Source organism: Ictidomys tridecemlineatus, chromosome 3 (assembly GCF_052094955.1).
Source record: "Ictidomys tridecemlineatus isolate mIctTri1 chromosome 3, mIctTri1.hap1, whole genome shotgun sequence".
NCBI lineage: Eukaryota > Metazoa > Chordata > Mammalia > Rodentia > Sciuridae > Ictidomys > Ictidomys tridecemlineatus.
The window spans coordinates 214,108,405-214,129,699 of record NC_135479.1 but is presented as its reverse complement, the minus strand read 5'-3'; the positions used below and the strand labels follow the sequence as shown (position 1 = coordinate 214,129,699).

Below are 21,295 nucleotides of genomic sequence, written 5' to 3'. Positions count from 1 at the left end.
GACTGAGCCCTGCAAAGGCCGAGGGCACACCGTCCAGGGGACTAAGCACACCCACATCAGGGAGCCTCCACCGCGGCCACCCTCCTCCAGGACAGGGCATCTTCCCAGACTCCACCCACTGACCACTACCTCCCACCTCCCCGTCCAGCCCGACACCCACCAGGCTGCTTTCCGCCTCGACAAACGCGACTGCTCTACGGTTTAGATCTTAAATGTCCGCCCGAAGTCTATGTGTGCAGGGCTGGTCCTCAGTGCAGAGGTTTGGGTGGACTTCAGAGGGCACTGGGTCAGGAGGGCTGTGACCTCACAGTGGACTACCCATTCATGGATTCTTAGCCCAAGTGGACACCGGGAGGGGCGGAAACGCAAGGCCGCGTCGGAGGAACTGGGCTGCGGGGCATCCCTGATGGAGAGTTGAGTGCCCAGCCTGCTCCTCTTCCTCCCTCTCTCTGCTGCCCGGCTGCCAGGAGGCCGCAGCTCTGCTTCCCCAGGGCCCAGGGCACTGCCCACCCCCCAGCTCTCCCCAGAGCCGCTCACCCCAGGAGTGGGGAGGTGTCGTCTTCCTACCCACGCTTCTGCCCTCCACCCAAGGTCAGGGCGCTGATGGATGACCAAGCTGAGCAGGCCAGGGCCACGGCCCAGCCCTCAGTGGACCCCGAGAGCAGGCACCTTCCACGTGAGCCCCACAGAGCCCTGTCCTGCACCTGTGAGGACCCCACAGTGGGGGCCAGCCTCAGGGGACGTGGGTCCTGGACCAGTGTGCCCCTGTGTGTCTGCCCCCCGTTTCTTGACTGTTTTGGGGGGTGGGGGTAGGAGAACATCTGGTCCAGAAAGGACTCACAGGGACCACCAGGCCTGGGGGTCAGTGCAGATGGGGTAAGGTCCAGGAGGACAGGGTCTCAGCCCAATTCTGAGGGGACGGGCCCCATGGGAGTCCCAGGGAGGAGGGTGGGGTGGGAAGTTCTGGGGGAAGGAGGCGCGTGTGGCAGCCTGGTCTGCGACCCCTACCTTGGGGACATCCTCACTGCGTAAGTCACAGGCATGCATTGGGCATTCCCTTGGCGCACAGGAGGCTGGAGGAGGGGACCCTGGAGCAGGGCAGATGGGGAACAGGGGACCGTTCAGTTCCCACCCCCCTCTTCCCCCCACCCCATTGTGTCCTGAGGTCCCGGCCTCTGGCCTGCTCTGCTGCCCCGGCCTCTGGCCTGCTCTGCTGCCCCTTCCCCTGGACTCTGAGCCTGGCGTCCCTGCCCGGGGAGTGCCTATCACACAGCCCTTCGGGTGGACCACCCTGAGCTCCAGCCCCTGCGGGGGTCTCAGCCTGAACCCTCCCTGACCACTGCTAAGATTGCCTGTCCTGGGCCTTGGCCTCTGCCTGCCCGCCCTGCTGGGTGCTGGTCGGGCTGAGTGGCGTCTCCCTGACGCTCACGTCCATTGGAAAGTCGGAAAGTGACATCGTTTGGAAATAGGGTCTTTGAAGAGGAAATTGTTAAATGAAGCTGAGGTTGACTGGATCAGGGCCGACCCAGCTCCATACTGCTGTCCTAGTGAAAGGCCCCGTGAAGCCACAGGCACAGTCCATGTCCTGGGCAGACGGAAGCCAGCGGGGGCAGAGTGGCTCCAGAAACACCCAGGAGCGCCAGGAGCCCGAGGGGGAGGAGAGGTGCCGGAGGCCCTTCCCCTGAGCCAGCATCACCGTGAGCTCTGGCTGCCGGCCTCAGGAACTGAGAGCGGCTGCGTCTGCAGGGCCGAGCCCTGGCTGGAGTCCCGGGGTCTCCGGAGGACGCTGGGGTCCCTCTGTGAGAAGGAAGGGGGAGGCCCGCACCCAGGGCCTCCGCTGTCTTTCAGTGCCTGGCCGCCCCTGGGTTCTATGGAGGTCCCATCACCTGTGTCTCCCGGGGCGTGTCCTCCCTGCCCTCTGGTTCCCAGGGCAGTCTGCAGGGGCTCCCTCTCCGCAGCCCTGACCTCTGTGCCGGTCCTGAGAAACGGAAGCCCAGGTGGGATGGGGCGCTGAGGCTGCTGAGGCCGCAATCCTGCTGCCCAGGTCGTGGACCTTGCTGGCTGATTTCCCGTCTGTGGTTGACTTGTGAGAAGGTCTGGAACCTTCCGGGTCTCAGGTGACCAGGACTCCTAGCCCTGAGGAAGGGGTGCTGCACTTCCTTCTGGGCCTGCTGGTCCTGAGAGGCTCAGTCCAGCTCCACTCTCACCTTGACCTCAGCAGTTTGGGATGCGCCGTGTGCTCCAGGGGCAGTGCACCCCCGCTCCCCACCGTGTGCTCCAGGGGCAGTGCACCCCCGCTCCCCACCGTGTGCTCCAGGGGCAGTGCACCCCTGCTCCCCACCGTGTTTGCTCTTTCAGGGGCCACAGAGGCAGTGCCGGCCTGGCAGGGTTTCCTGGTCTCTGCCTGACACCACCCACGTCCCCTGCCTGTGCTGGTCAGGGGCTGCCCCGCCACACCTGTGGAGGGCGTCCCCGGCCTGTGCTGGTCAGGGGCTGCCCCGCCACACCTGTGGAGGGCCTTTGGGTGGGTTTCACAGGGTCCGGAAGGTCTCTCCCCTCCTTATGACACAAGCCCTGGGTTTTCTAAAGAACCAGGTGGGAGAGGTGGAAGCCCCCCTGCTGGCCGGGAGGAGAAAGCCTGGTGCTGAGCTGCCAGGCGGGATGCCTCGCTACCCAGGGACAGCTCCCCACCTCTGAGGGGAGTCCTGCCATGCTGGCCTCTCCCAGGACCAAGAGGCCGCTAAGGGCCTCCGTCTCCAGATCCCTGTCTCTGGCAGCACCCTCCTCCCTGGGCCTGGGCCGCCCTGAGAGTGCTGGGTCCGAGTCCAGGCCTCCCTGGTGTCCGCTGTGAGGTGGTCACGCTGTCTCCGACAGATCTGCTTGGAAATGGGGAGAAAAGTGGTCAAGTGGTCATCTGTCAGCCTGGGCGGAGAGCACACTGAGGGCTGGAACTGGGTCATCCTGTCCCCCCAAGCCACAGGCCTCTGCTATGACAGACCCTACAAAAAGACCCGATCCCCAGGGGGAAAAGACCAAGGGGTCCCCAACACCACGGGGACCTGCTCACCCATTTCCATGGGAATTCTCGCAAGATCCCGACGACACAGTGGTGCCTTTGTAAAGAGACGAGATGGGCACACCGCACTGCCAGGAGCCTTGCTGGTTTGCTTTCTGTCTTCGTGTTTGTGTGTCTCTATTTTCTAAACTTTCTGCTGAATATTTTCTATTAATCATCCTCTCATCCCGTTTTGTTTTCTATGGTTTCAGTTACTTGTGATCAATCTCTGACAATATTAAGTGGAACATTCCAGAAGTAAGTGATTGCATGACATCGGCGTAGTGTGATGGAATCTTCACCCATCCTGCTCCGTCCTGCCCAAGATACAGCCATCCCTTTGTGCAGTGTATCCCTGCTGTATGCACTACCTGCCCACGCGGCAGTCTCGGTCATCGAGCCATCGCAGAATCACAGTGCTTGTGATGGAGTGACCCTCCCCCAGCATGCTGTGTCACTCTGCCTACATCACACACTCATCTCATCCCACCCACAGCACCATCCTAAGAAGGTTGAGGACAGTATGATCAGCATTCTGAGATGGGGGGGACCACATTCATCAGCTTTATTGAGATATTTTGTTGTAATTATTCTGTTTTAACATGAGTCACCGATGTCTTTTTCTTACTAAGCTGGATCTATGAAGTGCACTCTATCACAGGTTTTGTGCAGAGGAGAAGCGTTGTGTTTGTAGGTTTGGTGCTTTCCTCAGTCCGGCCTCCACAGAGGATCTGGAAACTCATTCCTGAGGACAAGGGGCACTACAGTGGTTTTTAGGCTTCGACGACACCTTTTTCTTACAGGAAAAGCCCCGTCTGCGAGGGGACACTTCACCTGGCTCACGCCAAGGCCGCTGAAATTGACTGGGATCCATGCAGAGGCCGTGGAAGCAGGCAGAGTCCCAACCTTTTGGTCACTGCTGTCCCTCCTTGGCCTGCTCCTGAGGAGGGGAGCCCAACCCCCACGGTCCGCCTGGCCGCTCAGCTGTGAGGAATCATAGCTTTGGCCGTGGGGCTGGGCTCCTCCCTTGTCTTCAACCTCTGTGCCTTGGCTCCTCTGTCCCATCGTCCTTGCCACAATGCTCCAGCCCTGGGGGAGCACAGCAGTGAGACATCTGCCCTCCGAGCACCTCTGGAGAAAATCACACAAATATCTGGGCAACAGATTGCAAATGGACCTTTGATGCTACTGCATACGGCCACTGTATCTGTCTTCCAGTCTCAGGGCGCATCCCGCTCTTCTCTCTCCAGTTCTTCCCCCGTCACCGAGGACCTCTGTGCAGAGACCAGAGAGAGAGAGGTAAATGGCACGTCCCGTGTCCACACCTCTGCCCGGGGGCAGTGCCCATCCCAGGCCACTCTCCCTGCCAAGCCTGCTGCCCCACAGCCCTGGTTTGCTGCCCTCCTGCGTCACTGTCCTCTGAAGTGGCTTTCTGGTTGTCTTCGGTCTCTGCCGTCTCCTTGCCCAGGACTGGGGGTGCCGCAGTCTGGCTGGGCACAAATCACGAGCCACTCAGGCAGGAACAAACTTTATTTTTGAACTCCCTCGAACGCCACGCACACGGCCTTCTCCCGGGACACACACACACACACACACACACACACACACACACACACACCAACCAGAAATTCCTCCTCTGGCACTTCCCCAACCAACATGAACTCCCCAGGAATCCCCGCGAGAACTCCAAAGTAGCCTGAAGCGGACAGCAGGGGTCTAATATACAGTTGAATACACAGCTTAATATAACCATCATCATCTCAATGGCTTGCTGGCGTCACCTCTCAACCACTCCGTTCTGGCAAAAATGCCATGTCTCATTCCTACTCAGCTATGGCTCTCAACATCTCCCCCCTTCTGTTTAATTAAACAACAAGCATGTGGCTTAGGGACCGTGCCTGCCTTAGGTTGTCCAATACTACATATGGTCCTTCCCCGTCATCGGATGAGCTGACCTCTAGGCATCAGCCTCCTGTCTCAGGTTGGTACCACTGCAATTGGATCTTACCCGTCACTGACTACCAGTCCAGCATACAGCTATACTTGTGGATAGGCCTATGCACCAGTGTGGGGGGGTGAGGTTCTTGCCTCACCTCTGTTGGCCCTGGAGAGGAGACATCTGACTGCTCGCCCCTCTCACCAGAGCCTTTGGGGACTCTCAGGTGCAAGGCCCTTCCAGAACTCAGGCTTGGGTCATCCATCTCACCTCTCTCAGGACCTGTCCCTTCCCATCGTGACACCAGCAGCATGTGTCTGGCACCACACGCAGTCTGGACCATGCTCACTCCTGTTCGCGTTTGCTGTGCCTTAGTCCTCCCAGCGCAGACACATGCAGACCAGTGATGGGCAGTCATGGGGAGATGACAGCCCGCCGTGCTCGGTGCTGGGGGCATCTGCAGACGCCACCTAGCACTCCCAGAGGGCTAGCTGTGCTCTGTGCTGCCCTTGCAGGACGGGAGGAAGGATGTGGCCAGCACTTCACAGCCCACACTGGGCTCCAGGACTGTTCTATCTTGGGACCAGAGCCCGGGGCCGCGCTCTGCAAGGTGGAGGAGCGGACTATGTTCTACTCGGGGTTTCAATGCATCCAGCCAAGTTCATGTGCTCATAGTACATGGGCCTGCAGAAGGTGATCAGTGGCTCTATGAGAAGAGGAAGAGACCCAAGCTGGCACTGCTGCTGTCTCCCATGTGACACACACCACCATGTCCTGATGCAGCAAGAAGGCCCCACCACGTGCCCAGCAGAGGCAGATGCTATGCTCTGGACTTCCCAGCCTCACAATCTGAGCAAAGAAACCCCAGTATTCTTCATAAATCACCTGGTTTCAGGTACTTTGTTATAGCAACAGAAAACAGACTAAGACACCCCCTAGTTGCTTGGCACCTCTAATAAAATGGTGGGAAATGGGCATTTATAGATGAGGTCTCCTTTCACCTGGAGAGATGGGGTTTCCACCTATAGATGCCCCTCGGGGCCAGCAGCCACCCCTGGCTGGTTTGGTATTGCTCTTCTTAAATGAATTCCCAGTTACTACCAGTGTCCTCACTGCTGGCCTTGCTGCCCCTCCCTGATGTCGGCCTATCCTACGTCCACCTGCAGTGTCCTCCTGACTTTAGAACACCGTCAGGGACACACACCGAAAAGCCTCTGGGTCCCCAGGTTTGGCATTCTAGAGTATCAGACAGACCCCCAGCTACATCAGGAATTCCTCATGAGCAGTAGACCCCAGAACTGGGGATGGTGAGGGCCCTGGGGTCTGTGAATAGCCAGCTCTCCCTTGGGGTGTGCTGAAAGCCCTGTTTGTTCCGTTCTGCTCTGCCCACCAGAGGCTGTCCCTCCAGACCCCCCAAGTCCCTCTCACCCTGTCTCATCACCAAGGCCCAAGACTCTCCCCCGCTCTCTTCCCCCTACTTCTGCTCCATACTGGGAGCTCAGAGACGTCTTGCTAGGGCCAGCTTTCATGAGGGGCTTAGTGGCTCCTGGCTGCTGACCTGGGCACCTCCTCAGCCAGGTCCAAGCCAACGAGACAGCTTTGAGCAGACCCAGGACGGGGGAGGGCGGGAGGGACACAGCCTAGGGCAAAACCCAGCGGCCTCTGGGCCAGCCTGCTTGCGCTGAGCTCCTGCCTCCAGCCAGGTCAACTGGGCCATCCGCGGGCCAGAGAGTCTGGAGCTTTCCTCCCAGCGGCCTCTCTGGGCCAGGGCCATGACCCCTTGACTCAGCACACGTGTTACTCTGTCAAAACTCCCCAAGTTCAATGGGCTAAGGAGACCAAGGCCCTGACTTGAAAGCAAAAACCAAAGCACAAACCCAAATTGGACAAAGCCTTAGGTACCTGGGAGGGGTGGGGGTGCCTCACCTCACTCCTGGAGGTGACATGGGCCACCCTGGAAAGGTGCGAAGATGTTGCCCCCTCCCCATTAGAGAGGGGACAGACGCAGGGTCAGGACAGCCCAGGACAGGGGTGTGTTCACCACTTGGATCAATGCTGCTGTGGACTTCAGTCTCCAGCGTGACTGACTTGTGCAGAGAAGTGTACAGCATGCCCCCGGCGGTCACCTCAGTTGCTAGAGTCATGGAGTTAAAGGACCCACTTCCAGTGGATGAGATGTCCAGTCTCGAGGTCCAGAAACAATCAGATGGACTCTAGAAGCAGTGCGGACAGGCAGGGGTAAGGAGTCCCAAATGGAAGAGACTGATGACCGCTTCCCGAGTCACAGTGACATAAAAACGGGGCCCTCTGGCAGAGCTTGAGGCAGAGGGCTTCCTCCACCGAAGAGAGAAAACTGAAGGAAAGAGCGGATTCTGGAAGGAATCAACCTCCAGGGGCCAAGGACACAAAGGACAAGCAGAGCCACAGGAAGCAGAGGCCCATCAGTGGTAAAGACATAAAGGGACTCAGGGGGTGCCCGGAGAGACCCACTGGGGACAGATGATGACCCTCGGGTGCTCCCCTCCCCTCTCCCGCCTTTCTGGGGGCTTGGAAGGAAAGACAGTAGAGGCTGTTGGCACAGTGGGGCTGGGGGTGGAAGCTAAAGAGGAACTAGGGCCAGGCGGCACTGGGGTCCAGGGTCTACTGTGGGACCCTCCCTCCCTCCTTGACCTGCAGTTTTTCGTTGTTGTTGAAGGAATGTTTCCACACCACCAGCCGGATGTTTGCACACACCTCAGGCCTTTTGAAAGGTTCTGGCTGGACCTGGGGCTGGTGGGCGGTGAGTGGGTGCTGAGAAGGCTGCTGCCGGATGTTGCATTAGATTCCAGGAGAAAGGCGGTCAGTCACAGGGTGAGGGGCGAACCCTGTGTGCAGTCAGGTCTCTGCCCCCACCCCCAGCCTGCGCCCGGGGACAGAGGAGGGTGCTGGGACGCCCAGAAGTGGGGAAAAGCAATTGCAAACTGTTCAACTGGAAGGAACTAAAAATACTCCTCTAAATTCTGGTGTATGAACCTGGGACAAATAAAGAAAGCGCTCTGAGAGACTGAGGAAGCTGGGACTCTAGTGTCCTTGGGTGCCTTTCAACATGCTGACCCCAGACAAGAGCCCGCACAGGTGGGGGTGACTGGGAAATCTCTGGTGGGCTGGGCTCTTTGTCAGCAGCCTATCTACAGTTCCTCAAGGGACCGTCTCCCAGGCCAGCCTGCCCAGGTCACCTCCCACGCAGGAAACCTCCTAGAGAAGGTTCTAGTCCTGAATCAATTTTGTTTAATTCTTGCTCCCCACCCCTCTCTGAAGCGGTGTTTTTATCTAACACAAGGAAAACCAGTCCCAGGCAGATGCAGAAGTCTGACTTAGGGGGAGACTTATTTTTGATTGATGCGCCAAACTGCTGCCTTCCTGCTGTTTGAGAAACACCACTTGCCCTTGCCTTAAGAAGCGGAGTATTTTGTCACCAAGCACGTGCTGTTTCCATTCTCTCCCCAGCCACCTCCCCTTTGATGGTCCCTACTTTTAGCAGCCAGTCTCTGGGTGGCCCTCAGGGTGAGCCCCAAGGTCCCAGGTGCTGTGCAGAAGATCCAGGTCCCCAGAGTCCCCTGCTGCGGTGGAGTCTGGGGGCATGGTGGGGCCGGCCAGTTGGCCTACTGTGACCGTCGCCAGGGAGCCACAGAATGCCCAGTCTTTCAAGGGGTCAGGTTCTGCGCCCTGATGATCTGTGCTGGGGCCAGGGCTGCTGGCAGGGGCTGTGTCCTTCTGCCTGTGTGCTGAGCACCTCACCTGGGCCGCGGGCCCTGAGGGCGCTGCAGGACCAGGGCGCTGGGCCCCGGCTGCGAGTGCGACCCTTGGATGGGCTGCGGGGCTCCCCAAGACGCCGACCACGTTTTCTCGTGTTTTGAGTTTCCAACTTGCTGAACACTGAGATTTTTTAAGAACAAAAGTAACTGTGACCGGCTGGCTCAGGCTTCTGGGGCGCGGGCTCGGCCGCCAGTGGGGGCAGCTGGCCGCCTCTCTGGGCGGGGAGGGAGTTCGCGCTGCACCCGGCGCCCGCCCATCCTCCCGCGCGCCGCCCCGCAGCTCCCCGGCCCTCCGTCCCGCGGACTCTGGGACACGGAGGGGGCCGTGCTGCACGGCGCGGACCTCGGGCCGGGCCATTCGCGTTTGGGGAGCTGCGGCGGCGCCCAGGAGCCGTCCCCTCTAGCGGGGCGCGAGGACCCGGGCGGGGGTCGGGGCTCGCGGGTCCCCGCGGCGGGGTGCTGGCGGGGGCGCGGGCGGTGCTTCCCGCAGCGGGGCAAGAGGGCCGCGCGCAGGGCCCCGGGTGCCCGGCAGGGGGCGCGCCGGCGGCGGCGCGGGCGGCTCGGGCGGCCGGCGCCCCTGACGTCACCGCCCCGGTCGCCAGGGCGACGGCCTCTCCGGCGCGCGTCAGCCCGCCCGTCTCTTGGCAACCGCCCGATCTCCGCTCCCTCCGCCTGGCGCGGGGCCGCGCGTCGCTCTGGCGTCAAAGCGACGTCAATGGGCTGTGGCGGCCGGCGGGCCGGCCGGGGCGGGGCGGCGGGCGGGGCGGGGCGGGGCGGCCGCCGCGTGCGGCCAGCGGGCGCCTCAGCGCTGACATGCGGCGCGGCCCGGGCGGCGGCAGCAGCGGCGGCGCGAGCGGCAGGCGCCCGAGTAGCGCGAGCAGCCGAGCGGGCGGCGGGGCAGCGGGGACGGCGGCGTCCGGGCCGGGGCGCGCGGGCGGCGGCGGAGGTGAGCGGCGGCGGGGCTCGGGCTGGCGGCCGCCGCGGGAGGCCCTGCAGGAGCGCGCGGGGGGCTCGGGCGGGCGCGCAGCCCCCGGCTCCCCATTGTGTGGGGCGCGGAGCAGCGGGTCCGCACGGCCGCGGGGGCCGGGGGTCTCTGGATCGGATGGAGCCGACCGCGGGCGGCGAGGAACGGGTCCGCACGGCCACGGGGATAGGGTCCCGGGATCGGGATGGAGCCGACCGTGGGCGGCGGGGTTCGGCGAGGAGCGGGTCCTCACTCACTGCGCGGATCGCGTGGAGCGGGGTCTGGAGTCGGGATGGAGCCGACCGCGGGCGGCGGAGGGCGGGGAGGAGCGGGTCTGCACGGCCCGGGGGGCGCAGGAGTCTTGAGTCAGAGGAACCCCGACCGCCGGCGGCGGTGTCCGCGGGCGGCGGTGTTGGTGGGGAGCGGGGTCCCCGCGGCGGGATGGAACAGCTCGACGGCGGGGGCTGGCGGTTCTGCACCGCCTGCGGGGCTCACGGGGTCTTGGCATCAGGAGGAGCCAACCGCGGGCGGCGGAGGCGGGTCCCTCGCCCCGCGGAGCTAATGCGATCCGGGGCTACTAGGCTCGAGGTGACCCGGAGCGACAGGTGTGGGAGCGGGCCCTCAAGTCCCAAGGGGAATAGAGGTTCCGGTGGAGCCGACTGTGGGCAGGTAGTGTCCGAGCGGAGCTCGGCCGAGTGGCCGAAGAGGTCCGGAAGCTGGAGTGGAGCCGACCGCGGGCGGCGGGCTGGGGCGTGCGCAGCCTCGGCCGGCGTCCGCGCTGAGCTCGCCCCTCGCTGGTCTGCAGGTGCGGCCCGGAGCCATGGTGATCATGTCCGAGTTCAGTGCGGCCCCGGCGGGCGCCGACCAGGGCCAGCAGAAACCCCTCCGCGTGGGCTTTTACGATGTGGAGCGGACGCTGGGCAAAGGCAATTTTGCGGTGGTGAAGCTGGCGCGGCATCGAGTCACCAAAACGCAGGTGCGCAGGGGCGCCCCGGGGAGGCCAGGGAGCCTGACCAGAGACCCCGGGCGGGCGGGCGGATTCACCGCCTGCTGGGTTGATTGTCAGTCATTGTTAACGCTCTAGTCTGGTAAAGAGTAAAAGTCCTGTGATACGTTTATCTATAATTTGTACAAATTTTAAAGAATAGCAATGAGAATAATAACCAAACTAAAGACAAAACAAAAAGAAAAACCATGAGCACACAGGGGAGGAGTGGTTCCTGGATTCAGAGCTAAGCTGGCCTCATTCACTTGAGACATTTAACTTTGATTTCTTTAAATATCAGTGGTTCCTTTGGTTCATTTTCCCCAACTTTTTGTGACCTTCTATGATTTATAAAGTGTTTGCATAATTAACTGGCAAAAAATGAAACTTATAAATGTGGATAAGTGGTTTGTTTTTCTAATATCCTTTTCCTTTTTAAAATACGCAGGTTGCAATAAAAATAATAGATAAAACAAGATTAGATTCGAGCAATTTGGAGAAAATCTACCGTGAAGTCCAGCTCATGAAGCTCTTGAACCACCCCCACATCATCAAGCTTTACCAGGTGAGGTCCCCTGCCTTCCCTTCCCAGGTAGTCCTTGCCAGCCAAAGCCTGGGGCTTCTGAAAGGTGCCCCTTTTCTGGATGTGTATGGGAGACAGTGAGCTGGTTGTGATTTTTATAAGATATGCAGATGTATTTGCAACTATTTTCTTGCTTTTGGATTATAATTGGAGATTTGTTTCATTAAAATTTTATCTAGTATCAAAACTTTCTCCAGTTTAAATGCATAGAGGTCTGTTGTGTAAGTGGCTTCACTTTGAGAACCACTTCTGTAGTGTTGATGCAGGTCCTGGACTTGGTCCAGAAGGACAAATTTGAGTACAACTAGAAACTTCTACCTTTGCACACGATTATTAAACTTTAAAAGAGCTGTTCGTACCAGTTTTCATGAACTTACCTATGGCATCAGTGAGCACTCCTCTTCCTGTTTAACTCTTCTTTGCACAGGGAAATTCACAGACACTTGCCACTTGTTACCTGTTAGGAACATGACTTACCTGTGACCATCTTTTGTTTTTTGACTTTATATTTATTCTTCTTATTAAAATTAATACATTAATTATATCTTTGGGAAACAAGTAAATAATTAGGACAGCAAAGCAGTCTCCTTCTTGTACCTCCTGGTGATAATGACCACTTTTGCTAGGATGAAGTCACTTCTGCTTTGCAGAGAAGTGAAGGCTTTGCAGGTAGTCACTACTTCATCTGCTCATGTTGACTGTAAATTCCTCTTAGAGACTCGGGTGGAGCTGTGTGGATCAGGTGATTGTGGGAGACCTGTGTGCACGGCTGGCAGGCTGCATGCGCTGTGGTAGGAGAGTGTGATCTAAGTGCACCCCCACCCTGGCTCCTGGACTTGTGTGGTTGGAGCTTGTGCTTCTCATGCAGGGACAGTTCCCCCGGTGTCTTTAAGCACAGAGCTCAGGGCCGTGTGCTCAGAGCTCCTGTTTCATTTGGTTGTCATGTTTAAATTGTGCTTGGAGATAAGAAGTCTCCTCCAGGGCCACCGATGTTGGTGCCTGGAAAGTGTGCCTCCCCAGCTGCTGTGGCTTCTGACTTTGTGAAGAGCTGACTCACGACGTCAGTCCTTCCTGTGTCCCTGCTCTTCCACTTTGTCCCCTGGGTGGAGTTGGCTCAGTGAAGGAAGTCTGTTGCCCATGCCGTCAATGCCAGAGGTCTTTTCTGGAGGTGCTTGCTGTTGCCACAGTGACTGATGGCTGTCTGGGTGGGGGGGAGCGAGGGCGCGGTCCTTTGGTCTGGACAGTACTGTCTGATGTGCGAGCAGCTGCCCGGGCCTGGGAACCTGCCCAGCTGCTTCATCCTTTCCATCAAGTTTTTAAAAAGTTGAAGGGATTCTGGAATCTTCTTCCTTCTCCTCCTCTTTTTTTTTTTTAATGGAGAGAGAATGAGCAGTGCTGTCTACTCCACACATGAGGTGGGGCCGTTAAACCCTAGCTTGGCAATTTAGCTAGAATTTGAATAATACTTTTCTTATTAGATTTCTGGATCCAAGCAGTTGTCTCTAAGTGTCTTTTTAAAGGAATAACTGTATTTTGAACCCCCCCAATTTTTTTTCCTCATAAGAATATTGACTCTCTTCCTCTAAAATATGTTCAAACACACACAGGCATGAGTTTGTTTTCTTTCAATACAAAAGATTTGAATTTTGCCTTGTTCTTAGTTAGGTGAAAAGTCCTTTTTTTAGGTAACACAAAGTTCCCAGTGGATAATGAACTTTCAAGGTGTATATTGATACTGACTGTTGCCCCCGGTACATGCTGACAATCCACTGTGGACCAGAGGGGCTTCCTGCAGCTTGATGGCAGGACCATGTTCTTAGGGCCTCTGTCTCGCCCGGGCAAGCAGGACTGGAGTGTCAGCCACCCTTCAGTCTGCTCTGGCTGCGACTTGAATCACTTGTCACGTGTGAAGGGTCCAGATCAAGTGCAGTGGCCCCCAAAGTCCTGGAGGTACTTAGGGCAACCTGAGTTAGTAGGTGACATAGGAGGATGCAGAGACATGTAAGGCATCAGGTCACGGACAGGTGCTCGGGGTCACTGTGGGGAGGAAGCCCCCGGGTTCTTTACTGCAGGGGCTTCTCCTTTTCCCTTTCTGACTGTGCTCATCCTGTAGAAGTAGAGATGTACGGGTTCAGGTGGATCATCTGTACCCCTAGTGTGTTCTTTTCTTGGGTTAATGTTAGGTCTTTTTCTGTTTTGTTTTAGGTTATGGAAACAAAGGATATGCTTTACATTGTTACCGAATTTGCAAAAAATGGAGAAATGTTTGGTAAGCCACACTCGTTTTTAATACCCACTGGAACCAAGTGTGCTCACTTGGCAGGACCTGCCCATGTGGTTGGGTCCACTCGTCCTCGGACCCTGTGCCTCCCATCCCCGAGGGCAGCCATGCTGTGCATCTTGGGACACAGCTGCGTTTCCTCGTTCTGCAGACTATTTAACTTCCAACGGACACCTGAGTGAGAATGAGGCGCGGAAGAAGTTCCGGCAGATTCTGTCGGCCGTGGAGTACTGCCACAACCACCACATCGTCCACCGTGACCTCAAGACGGAGAACTTGCTGCTGGACAGCAACATGGACATCAAGTTGGCGGGTGAGGGGGGCTGCATCCAGAGGACAGCGGCTGGGGTGGAGGCCGTGCGGGAGGTCTCCAGCTTTCTGAGTCCACTTTGAAACTGCAGCTCCTGCCGTTTCTAGGCTGACGTCCATCGTCTGTTTCTTTGCCTTGCAGACTTTGGATTTGGGAATTTCTACAACCCGGGAGAGCCTCTGTCCACATGGTGTGGGAGCCCACCCTACGCAGCCCCTGAAGTCTTTGAGGGGAAGGAGTACGAAGGCCCCCAGCTGGATATCTGGGTAAGAGCCTGTGAGCGTGGACTCTGCAGCTCAAGGCCACGTCTGGCAGCCTGCTGGGCACTGACACTGCTGTTGGTCATTCACAGAGCCTTGGTGTCGTGCTGTATGTCCTCGTCTGTGGCTCTCTCCCTTTTGATGGGCCCAACCTTCCAACGCTGAGGCAGCGGGTGCTGGAGGGCCGGTTCCGCATCCCCTTCTTCATGTCTCAAGGTGGGTGGGCACAGAGCCGGCCTGCTGTAGCTCAAGGGGGTGAGCGGGTGATGGCTGTGGAGAGAAGCAGGGGTGTGGGTCTCCTGCATGGCTGCTGGGCTTTCTACTGAGTCCACTGTCACGTCGTTGAATCCGGCTCAGGTGACTGGATGCAAGAGAAACCTGACCCATGGGGTGCCTCCTTAGTGTCCTGCTTATGGCCAGGTTGGGTCCAGGCTGAGTCCTCCCTCAGGCTGTCTCTCAAGAGTCGGGTGTCTGCAGTCTCCCCAGGGCCAGACCGGGATGCTGGCCTCTCCCCAGTTCTCTCGGCCCCTGTGCACGTGCTCTTCTATTTCTCTCACGTGTCTGACCCTTTGCTGCCCTAGTGTGTCACACCAAGATGGGGGTCTGGTTCTTCCTGGGGATGTTTTGAGGGACCAAAGTGTGCCTTTCCCAGAGCCCTGGTCTCCTTGGGGGCAGGTGTGGGCCCAGGGTTCAGCCTTTGTTAGGACTGTCACCATGCACGGTGAGAGTGGGTGCACAGCCTGGTCCCCAGCATTCAGGGTATGTCCTCCTCTCCCCCAGACTGCGAGACGCTGATCCGTCGCATGCTGGTGGTGGACCCTGCCAAACGCATCACCATCGCACAGATCTGGCAGCACCGGTGGATGCAGGCCGACCCCTCCCTTCTTCAGCAGGCTGATCCCACCTTCTCTGTGCACAGCTACACCTCCAACCTGGGTGACTACAACGAGCAGGTGCTGGGCATCATGCAGGCCCTTGGCATTGACCGGCAGAGGACCGTGGAGGTGAGCACACCACCTACCTGCCCTGACTGCCACTGTCTTACCCTGTGTGTAGAGACAGCCTGGGAGCAGCGGAGTAGAGACGTGGAGTGTAGAGACGGGCTCTCGGCACTGGAGTCCCTGTGGGTGCAGCTTAGTTTAGAGATAGTCTGCGCCACCCAGGAGTAACCTGGGAATAGCCTGGTAGGGGATCCCAGCAGCCAGCACAGGGGCCCAAGATGCTGCCAGCCACGCCTGACCCCACCCTCCTCTGCCCCAGTCACTGCAGAATAGCAGCTACAACCACTTTGCTGCCATTTACTACCTCCTGCTGGAGCGCCTCAAGGAGTACCGAAGCACACAGCCGTCGGCCCGCCCCGGGCCTGCCAGGCCGCCCCGGCCCAGAAGCTCAGACCTCAGCAGCTGTGAGGTGAGGGGGAGGACTCCTTCCAAGCCTTGCTCTTGGCGCTTTGCCTTGGATCGTGTCCTCGACTGTGAATCCCTGGCTTGGACCAAGGGGATGAAACTCAGAGTCCCCCGCCCCCTGGCTCTCCCAAGTTAGGCGGCAGGCCACGGCTGCCCGGAAGTGAAGAGGTGCGGGCCGCTGCACTGGGACTGCCCAGCAGCCCCTTGTTTCCTGCTTGGTCCTGGCACCTTGGCACTTGCTCCTGGTCACCTGCACGTTCATGTGACCTTGGAGAGGAGGGCGTGTCCTGAGCCATTTAGCATCCTGCGTCTGTGTGCGCCAGTCTCGGTGCCAACTTGTCTTTCTCTTCTCTTGACCCAGGTGCCTCAGGACAGCCTCCCCGGGGACCCTTTCCGATCCTCCCTGTTGTGCCCACAGCCCCAGGCCTTGGCGCAGTCTGTCCTGCAGGCTGAGATGGACTGTGACCTCCAGAGCTCCCTGCAGGTGTGTAGTGCCCACAGCCATGCCCAGGGCAGGTGGCACCCTTCCTAGAGGCTGGGCTCCCCCCGCCTGTGCTCACAGAGCCCAGTCGGTCACTGGTCTCCCTCCCTGCAGCCCTTGTTCTTCCCAGTGGATGTCAACTGCAATGGAGTGTTCCAGCACCGCTCCGTCTCCCCCAGCAGCCTTCTGGACACGGCCATCAGCGGGGAAGCCAGGCTGGGTCCTGGTCTGGAGGAGGAGCAGGAGGCTCGGGAGCCCCTGCCTGGCAGCACAGGCCGGAGGCACACACTGGCTGAGGTCTCCACCCACTTCTCCCCAATCACCCCTCCCTGTAAGTGCCCTCAGGACCTGGTGCATGGCTTAGGGCTTAGGCCACCCCAGCCTTGCTTAGAACAGACCTTTTTGCCTGGTATCCGCCGTCGATCAGAGTCCTCAGGATTTGCTTGTGTGCTTTACTCCCAGGCCCTGGTGACTAGAGTTAGTGGGCCTGCTCATTTGGTGGAGGGGCTGCCCCGGGTGCCGGGAGGGTAGGTACTTGGCCCGGGCCTCCCTGTTTTGGGGTCTGAGCCTCTTGATAGCCTGCCCACCTGTACTTGTACCCACAGGCTTGCCTGTGAGGTCCCTGGGCTCCGGGGCTCTGGAGTCCTCGGTGGACACCCTTTTCCTGCCCAGGCGAGGGTCCAGCTGGGAAAGGCCAGCTGACGTTCCTCACCAGGGGCAAGTGCCAGGGGCCTGTCCCTTTGCCTTGGCCTAGAGAGACAGGCTGTCCTGCCCTCACCAACACCCTACTCTGCCTGCAGGTATAGTCGTCTCCTCTTCCTCCACCGCGGCCACCGCCTCAGAAGGAACCAGCTCCGACAGCTGTCTGACCCTCTCCGCAGGCGAAAGTCCCGTTGGGCTTGGCAGCAGCCTGGCCACCCAGGGGCTTCTGGGCACCTGCTCCCCAGTCCGACTGGCTTCGCCATTCCTGGGGGCACAGTCTGCCACCCCCATGCTGCAGGCTCAGGGTGGCCTGGGCAGAGCCGTGCTGCTCCCAGTCAGTTTCCAGGAGGGACGGAGGGCATCAGACACCTCACTGACTCAAGGTGAGGCACCCTCCTGTGCACTTCCTCCTCTGCGGGAACACGCCTGTCCCTCGTAGACACGCTGCCCATGTGGGCCCAGGAGCCTGTGGGTCCACAGTGCTGCTTGTGCCCATCCTCCCTGGAGCGTCTGTGCAAAGGCTGCCCAGGTGGGGTCGAGCCCGCCCCCACCTCAGGGGGGGAGCGAGGACTTCTGTCTCCCTGTAGGACGCCACAACAGCCAGGCGCTCGTCCCTCCTGCCCCTTCCAGGGCTTGGGGCGCTGGAGCCGGGAGCCAGCCCTCATCCCTGTGCTGCTCCTCCCCAGGGCTCAAGGCCTTCCGGCAGCAGCTGAGGAAGAATGCGAGGACCAAGGGGTTCCTGGGGCTGAACAAGATCAAGGGGCTGGCCCGCCAGGTGTGCCAGTCCTCCTCCAGCCGGGCCTCCCGGGGCGGCCTGAGCACTCTGCACGCCCCCACCCAGAGCCCAGGTCTGCAGGGCAGTGGCACCAGTGGCCGGGAGGGCAGAAGCCTGCTGGAGGAGGTGCTGCAGCAGCAGAGGTAGGCCGCTCCCAGGCCCACCAGGCGCTTCCTGGAAGGGGGCAGGCAGGGGTCAGCTGGTTACTCGTGAGTGGGTGGAGGGCAGCAGCGACCGGAGCTGGCCCGTCATGGGCATCTCTGAGAGGTAAACAGAAGCTCGGTGAGAACATGGCTCAGAGCTTGTCCTACACAGCTCTGCGGGCCTCGGCCACCTAACCAGCAGCTGCGTAGGGCGGGCAGGACCAACCTGGGCAGTGCAGAAACCTGAGAGCCTCTGAGCAGAGCTGGTAGGGTGACCTGTCGCCTCCCTGTTCTCTGTCCCCCAGGCTGCTCCAGTTACAGCATCACCCGACTGCCCCGCCCAGCTGCCAGCAGGCACCCCCGCTGTCCCCCACCTCCTATGTGCTCGCCCCTTGCGACAGCGCCCTTGTGTCGGGGCTCCCACTGCTGCCCGCCCCCCTCTTCCAGGCCGGTGTGTCCCCTGTGATGTCAACGGCACGGCTTCTGGATGCCCACCTGCACATCAGCGCTGGCCCAGCCGTCCTCCCCACCGGGTCCCTGCCACCATGCCTCTCTCGGCTGGCCCCAGGCTACGACCCTGCTGGGCTGCCACAGGGGGATTGCGAGATGGAGGACCTGACCTCTGGCCAGCGGGGGACATTTGTCCTGGTACAGTGAGGTGGCCCCACTGTGCCCACTGACTTTTCCAAGCAATAATTTCAGAGTATGTGAAGACATTTTGGACTCAGAGCCAAGAACTTTTTAGAAGCAAAACAAGCAATACGTTAGGTGTATGGGCTTTTTAGGTTATTTTTTGTTTTATTATTATGTTTTTTTCTTGCACTGAGTGACCTCAACTTTGAGTAGGGACTGGAAACTTATTGAAGAAAAATAATAATCGAGGAGTGAGTGTCGTGGGGGACAGGGCGAGGGTGGGGCCTGGCTCCCCTCCCTGGCGGTGACAGTACGCCTGCCCCCGCACATGCTCGTGGTGTCCGGTTGGCGTTAGTTCTAGTTCTCACCTCTTGAAACATTTATGCTGTAACGAAAACTGTGAACTTGCTGCTTCTGCATCCATGTAGAAGAGTCCTCCCGAGGGCCGCCAGGTGGTGGGTCCTCTCCCCGAACCAGAGCCGGGGCCTGCCCTCCTTCCTTCAGAGGAGTGTCACCCGGACGCTGCTCAGGGCAGTGCTGCGGGGTCCTCTGGGGGAGCTCCAAGGAGGAGCTGGGGGGCGCGACTTGGCTCAGAGCCCTGGGCACTGCGAGGAAGCCTCAGTTTCTTCCTGCTGCGCATCTCGTTTCTGCTGCTAATTACTGAGTTTTTATGCATTTCATTATCAGGGTCCAACAGCAACACCTGACTGGGGCCACCGGGCGGTGTCGGGCGTGGGAGGTGGGCGCAGGGCCGCCTGCTGCCTCTGCCCCTGGCGCCAGCTCCGGCCGAGCGCTGGTCATCTGGCTTTTGTTCACGGAGAGTGAAATGGGAAGCTTAGGTCAGTGTTTGTAAAGCTTTCTTTTTTAAGCAGATACTGTATATGTATATAAATAGGGACAAATAGACACTATTATTTTCTATATTTTGTACTACACTTTTGTGTTCCTGTTTGAACCTCTCCCGGGCACGTTGAGAAGCACCCCAGCACCAGGTTGTGTTGAGGAAGGGGCCGCGGCTGGAGCTGGCCGAGGAGTGGCCTGGCCTGACAGGTGGCCACCCACCCAGCCAGCCAGAAGCTCCCTGGGACAGGAAACGGTCCCTGCTCTGAGAGTTCCCCTCCCTGACCAGGTGCCTTGCTGGGCGCATGGCCCGCAGTGTTACGGAGGTCGGAGTCATCCTGAAGGGGAAAGGGGGTTTTCAAAAGCCAAAGATTGACCGAGCTACTTGAGGGTCACGGAGGCTGGTGCGCCCCGTGCGCGGCGTGGCCTGTGGCCCTGCCTGTGTCTGCTGCTGCCACCACTGGCTGTGGCTTTTTCAGTGACTGTGGAGGACTGTCCTTGGGGCGCAGACCTGGTGCCAGGCTGCTGAGAAAGCACCAGGGTCTCGCCTGCCTGCACCTGGCCCAGCCTGGCCTCCATGTCACAGCGGGGCTGCACCCCGGCCTCTGCTCGCGGCATGCCACCCATCCAAGGCCTCCTGCCGCTGTGTTCTCTGAAGCAACGACAAGCACTTTACTTTCATAGCGGATTTTGGTTTTTCTTATGCTGTAGACCCTCTGGAGGAGGATGAAGTCGCGTCTTCACTTCTCGCTATCCTGGGCCCGCGGCTGTTTCCAGACAGCGCTGTCCCAGACTGTAGTGCGTAGCCTATTTAAGACACTACGTGATCTGATGGAGATGTACATAATTGTTGTGTTTTTTTTTACCATAACTGAATTGTTTTATTTCTTTTGTTAACATGATAAATGTATGCCAAATGATGAGTTGACATATTTTTTTTAATTTAATATTTAAATAAAATGTTTGGGGACCCTTCACTCCTCTCCCGCTCGTCTCTGGGAGCTTACTTTTCCAGGCATCTCATCAAGAGGCCGTGGCCTCAGCCTCCAGCTCACTGACACTGGAACCAGAGAGGCCGTGACGCTGGCGCGGCCCCAGCCTTGCCAGGCAGACCAGAGCCCCCCAGGAACAGTGGCAGGTGGCCCAGCGATAAGGGCTCCTCCAGCCTTGCCAGCCGCCGGCCCCCAGGTCACTGAGGTCTCAGCAGGGCTCCTCGGTGGGCCGTCCCTCCCAGGACGTTCTTGGAGGCCCTCACAGGTCAGGATTGGGAAGAAGCTCACAGAGAAACCGCAGCCTGGTCTGAGCCTGGGCTCCTCCCAGCAACAGGGCAGAGGTGGCACGCACACTCACAGAGGCTCAGTTCCTTGCAGAATAATTTCAGCTTCACACACAGTAGGGCCATCATCACAGCCCTGTGCTGGCTGGTGGGAAGGCCCCGGGACACCACACAGCAACTCACAGAATGACAGGGCTCCCCAGTGACCTGTCAGCTCCTCTTTTGGTCTACACCCAAAGAATGGAGAGCAGGGTCTCAGAGAGCTTCCCAGGCAGGTTGCTGGCTGCAGTACACAGAGTCAAAAGGTGGAAGCAGCTCCGTTAGGACTTGATCAAATTCACAGAGGTGTCTGGGTGTTATGGCATACCGTGATCCCCATGGCTCACGAGGCCGAGGCAGGAGGATTGCAAGTTCAAAGCCAGCCTCAACAACTTAGGGAGGCCCTAAGGACTTAATGAGCCTGGTCTCAAAATTAAAAAAAAAAAAAAAATGTAAAAGGCTGGGGATATGGCTTAGTGGCTAACACCCCTGGGTTCAGCCTGTATACCAAAACTAAAAGGGATCTTCAAGGGGAGATGCCCAGTGCGTGCACAATAGTGTCCACAAAGAGCCAGGAGGAGGGAAGGCGAGGGCCGGCCACTGTTGGGGAGAGGACCTGCCAGGAAGGCCAGAGCACCTCAGCACATGGCCAGGGCCCTGGGGCTTTTGCGCAAGGAGTGCTACTTCCAAGGCCATCCCAGCCGTCAGTGGCCCTGCAGTGGGCCTTTGGCAGCAGGACTGGGGTGAGAGGTGGGGGCTCCCTGTGTCCTGTGAGGAGTCTTGGTGGTTTGTGGGACGCCCTTAGGAGCGGAGTGAGCATGTTTCCACTCCC

The 21,295-nt window shown here is 59.0% G+C and overlaps 1 protein-coding gene and 1 long non-coding RNA gene across 4 annotated transcripts; one reads left to right on the top strand and one right to left on the bottom strand.

Moving 5' to 3' along the window:
* Positions 1 to 3,596: 3,596 nt before the first annotated feature.
* Positions 3,597 to 12,236, bottom strand: LOC120890411 (uncharacterized). 3 transcript variants are annotated; one of them, XR_013437098.1, is made up of 2 exons: positions 11,695 to 12,236; positions 3,597 to 4,329 (listed from the first exon to the last, which is right to left on the bottom strand). It is a non-coding gene; the product is annotated as an uncharacterized LOC120890411 (long non-coding RNA). The 3 variants fall into 3 exon arrangements; XR_013437097.1 differs by lacking the exon at positions 11,695 to 12,236 and adding an exon at positions 6,918 to 9,322; XR_013437096.1 differs by lacking the exon at positions 11,695 to 12,236 and adding an exon at positions 5,262 to 6,901.
* Positions 9,601 to 20,125, top strand: Sik1 (salt inducible kinase 1). Its single transcript, XM_078044721.1, has 14 exons — positions 9,601 to 9,731; positions 10,555 to 10,725; positions 11,183 to 11,299; positions 13,523 to 13,586; positions 13,750 to 13,911; positions 14,050 to 14,174; positions 14,261 to 14,384; positions 14,949 to 15,172; positions 15,429 to 15,578; positions 15,936 to 16,058; positions 16,170 to 16,386; positions 16,856 to 17,140; positions 17,444 to 17,675; positions 17,981 to 20,125. The coding sequence occupies exons 2-14, from the start codon at positions 10,570 to 10,572 to the stop codon at positions 18,330 to 18,332; spliced, it is 2,331 nt and encodes a 776-aa protein (XP_077900847.1). The 5' UTR covers positions 9,601 to 9,731; positions 10,555 to 10,569; the 3' UTR covers positions 18,333 to 20,125.
* The last annotated feature ends 1,170 nt before the right edge of the window (positions 20,126 to 21,295 follow it).

What these genes read in the sequence shown, in the direction of transcription:
- Sik1 (XM_078044721.1), top strand. Translation starts at nt 10,570, where the DNA reads ATGGTGATCATGTCCGAGTTCAGTGCGGCCCCGGCGGGCGCCGACCAG. An exon ending in CCCCTTCTTCATGTCTCAAG is followed by an intron (nt 14,385 to 14,948) that starts GTGGGTGGGCAC and finishes CCTCTCCCCCAG; the next exon opens with ACTGCGAGACGCTGATCCGT. An exon ending in CTCCCCAATCACCCCTCCCT is followed by an intron (nt 16,387 to 16,855) that starts GTAAGTGCCCTC and finishes CTCTGCCTGCAG; the next exon opens with GTATAGTCGTCTCCTCTTCC.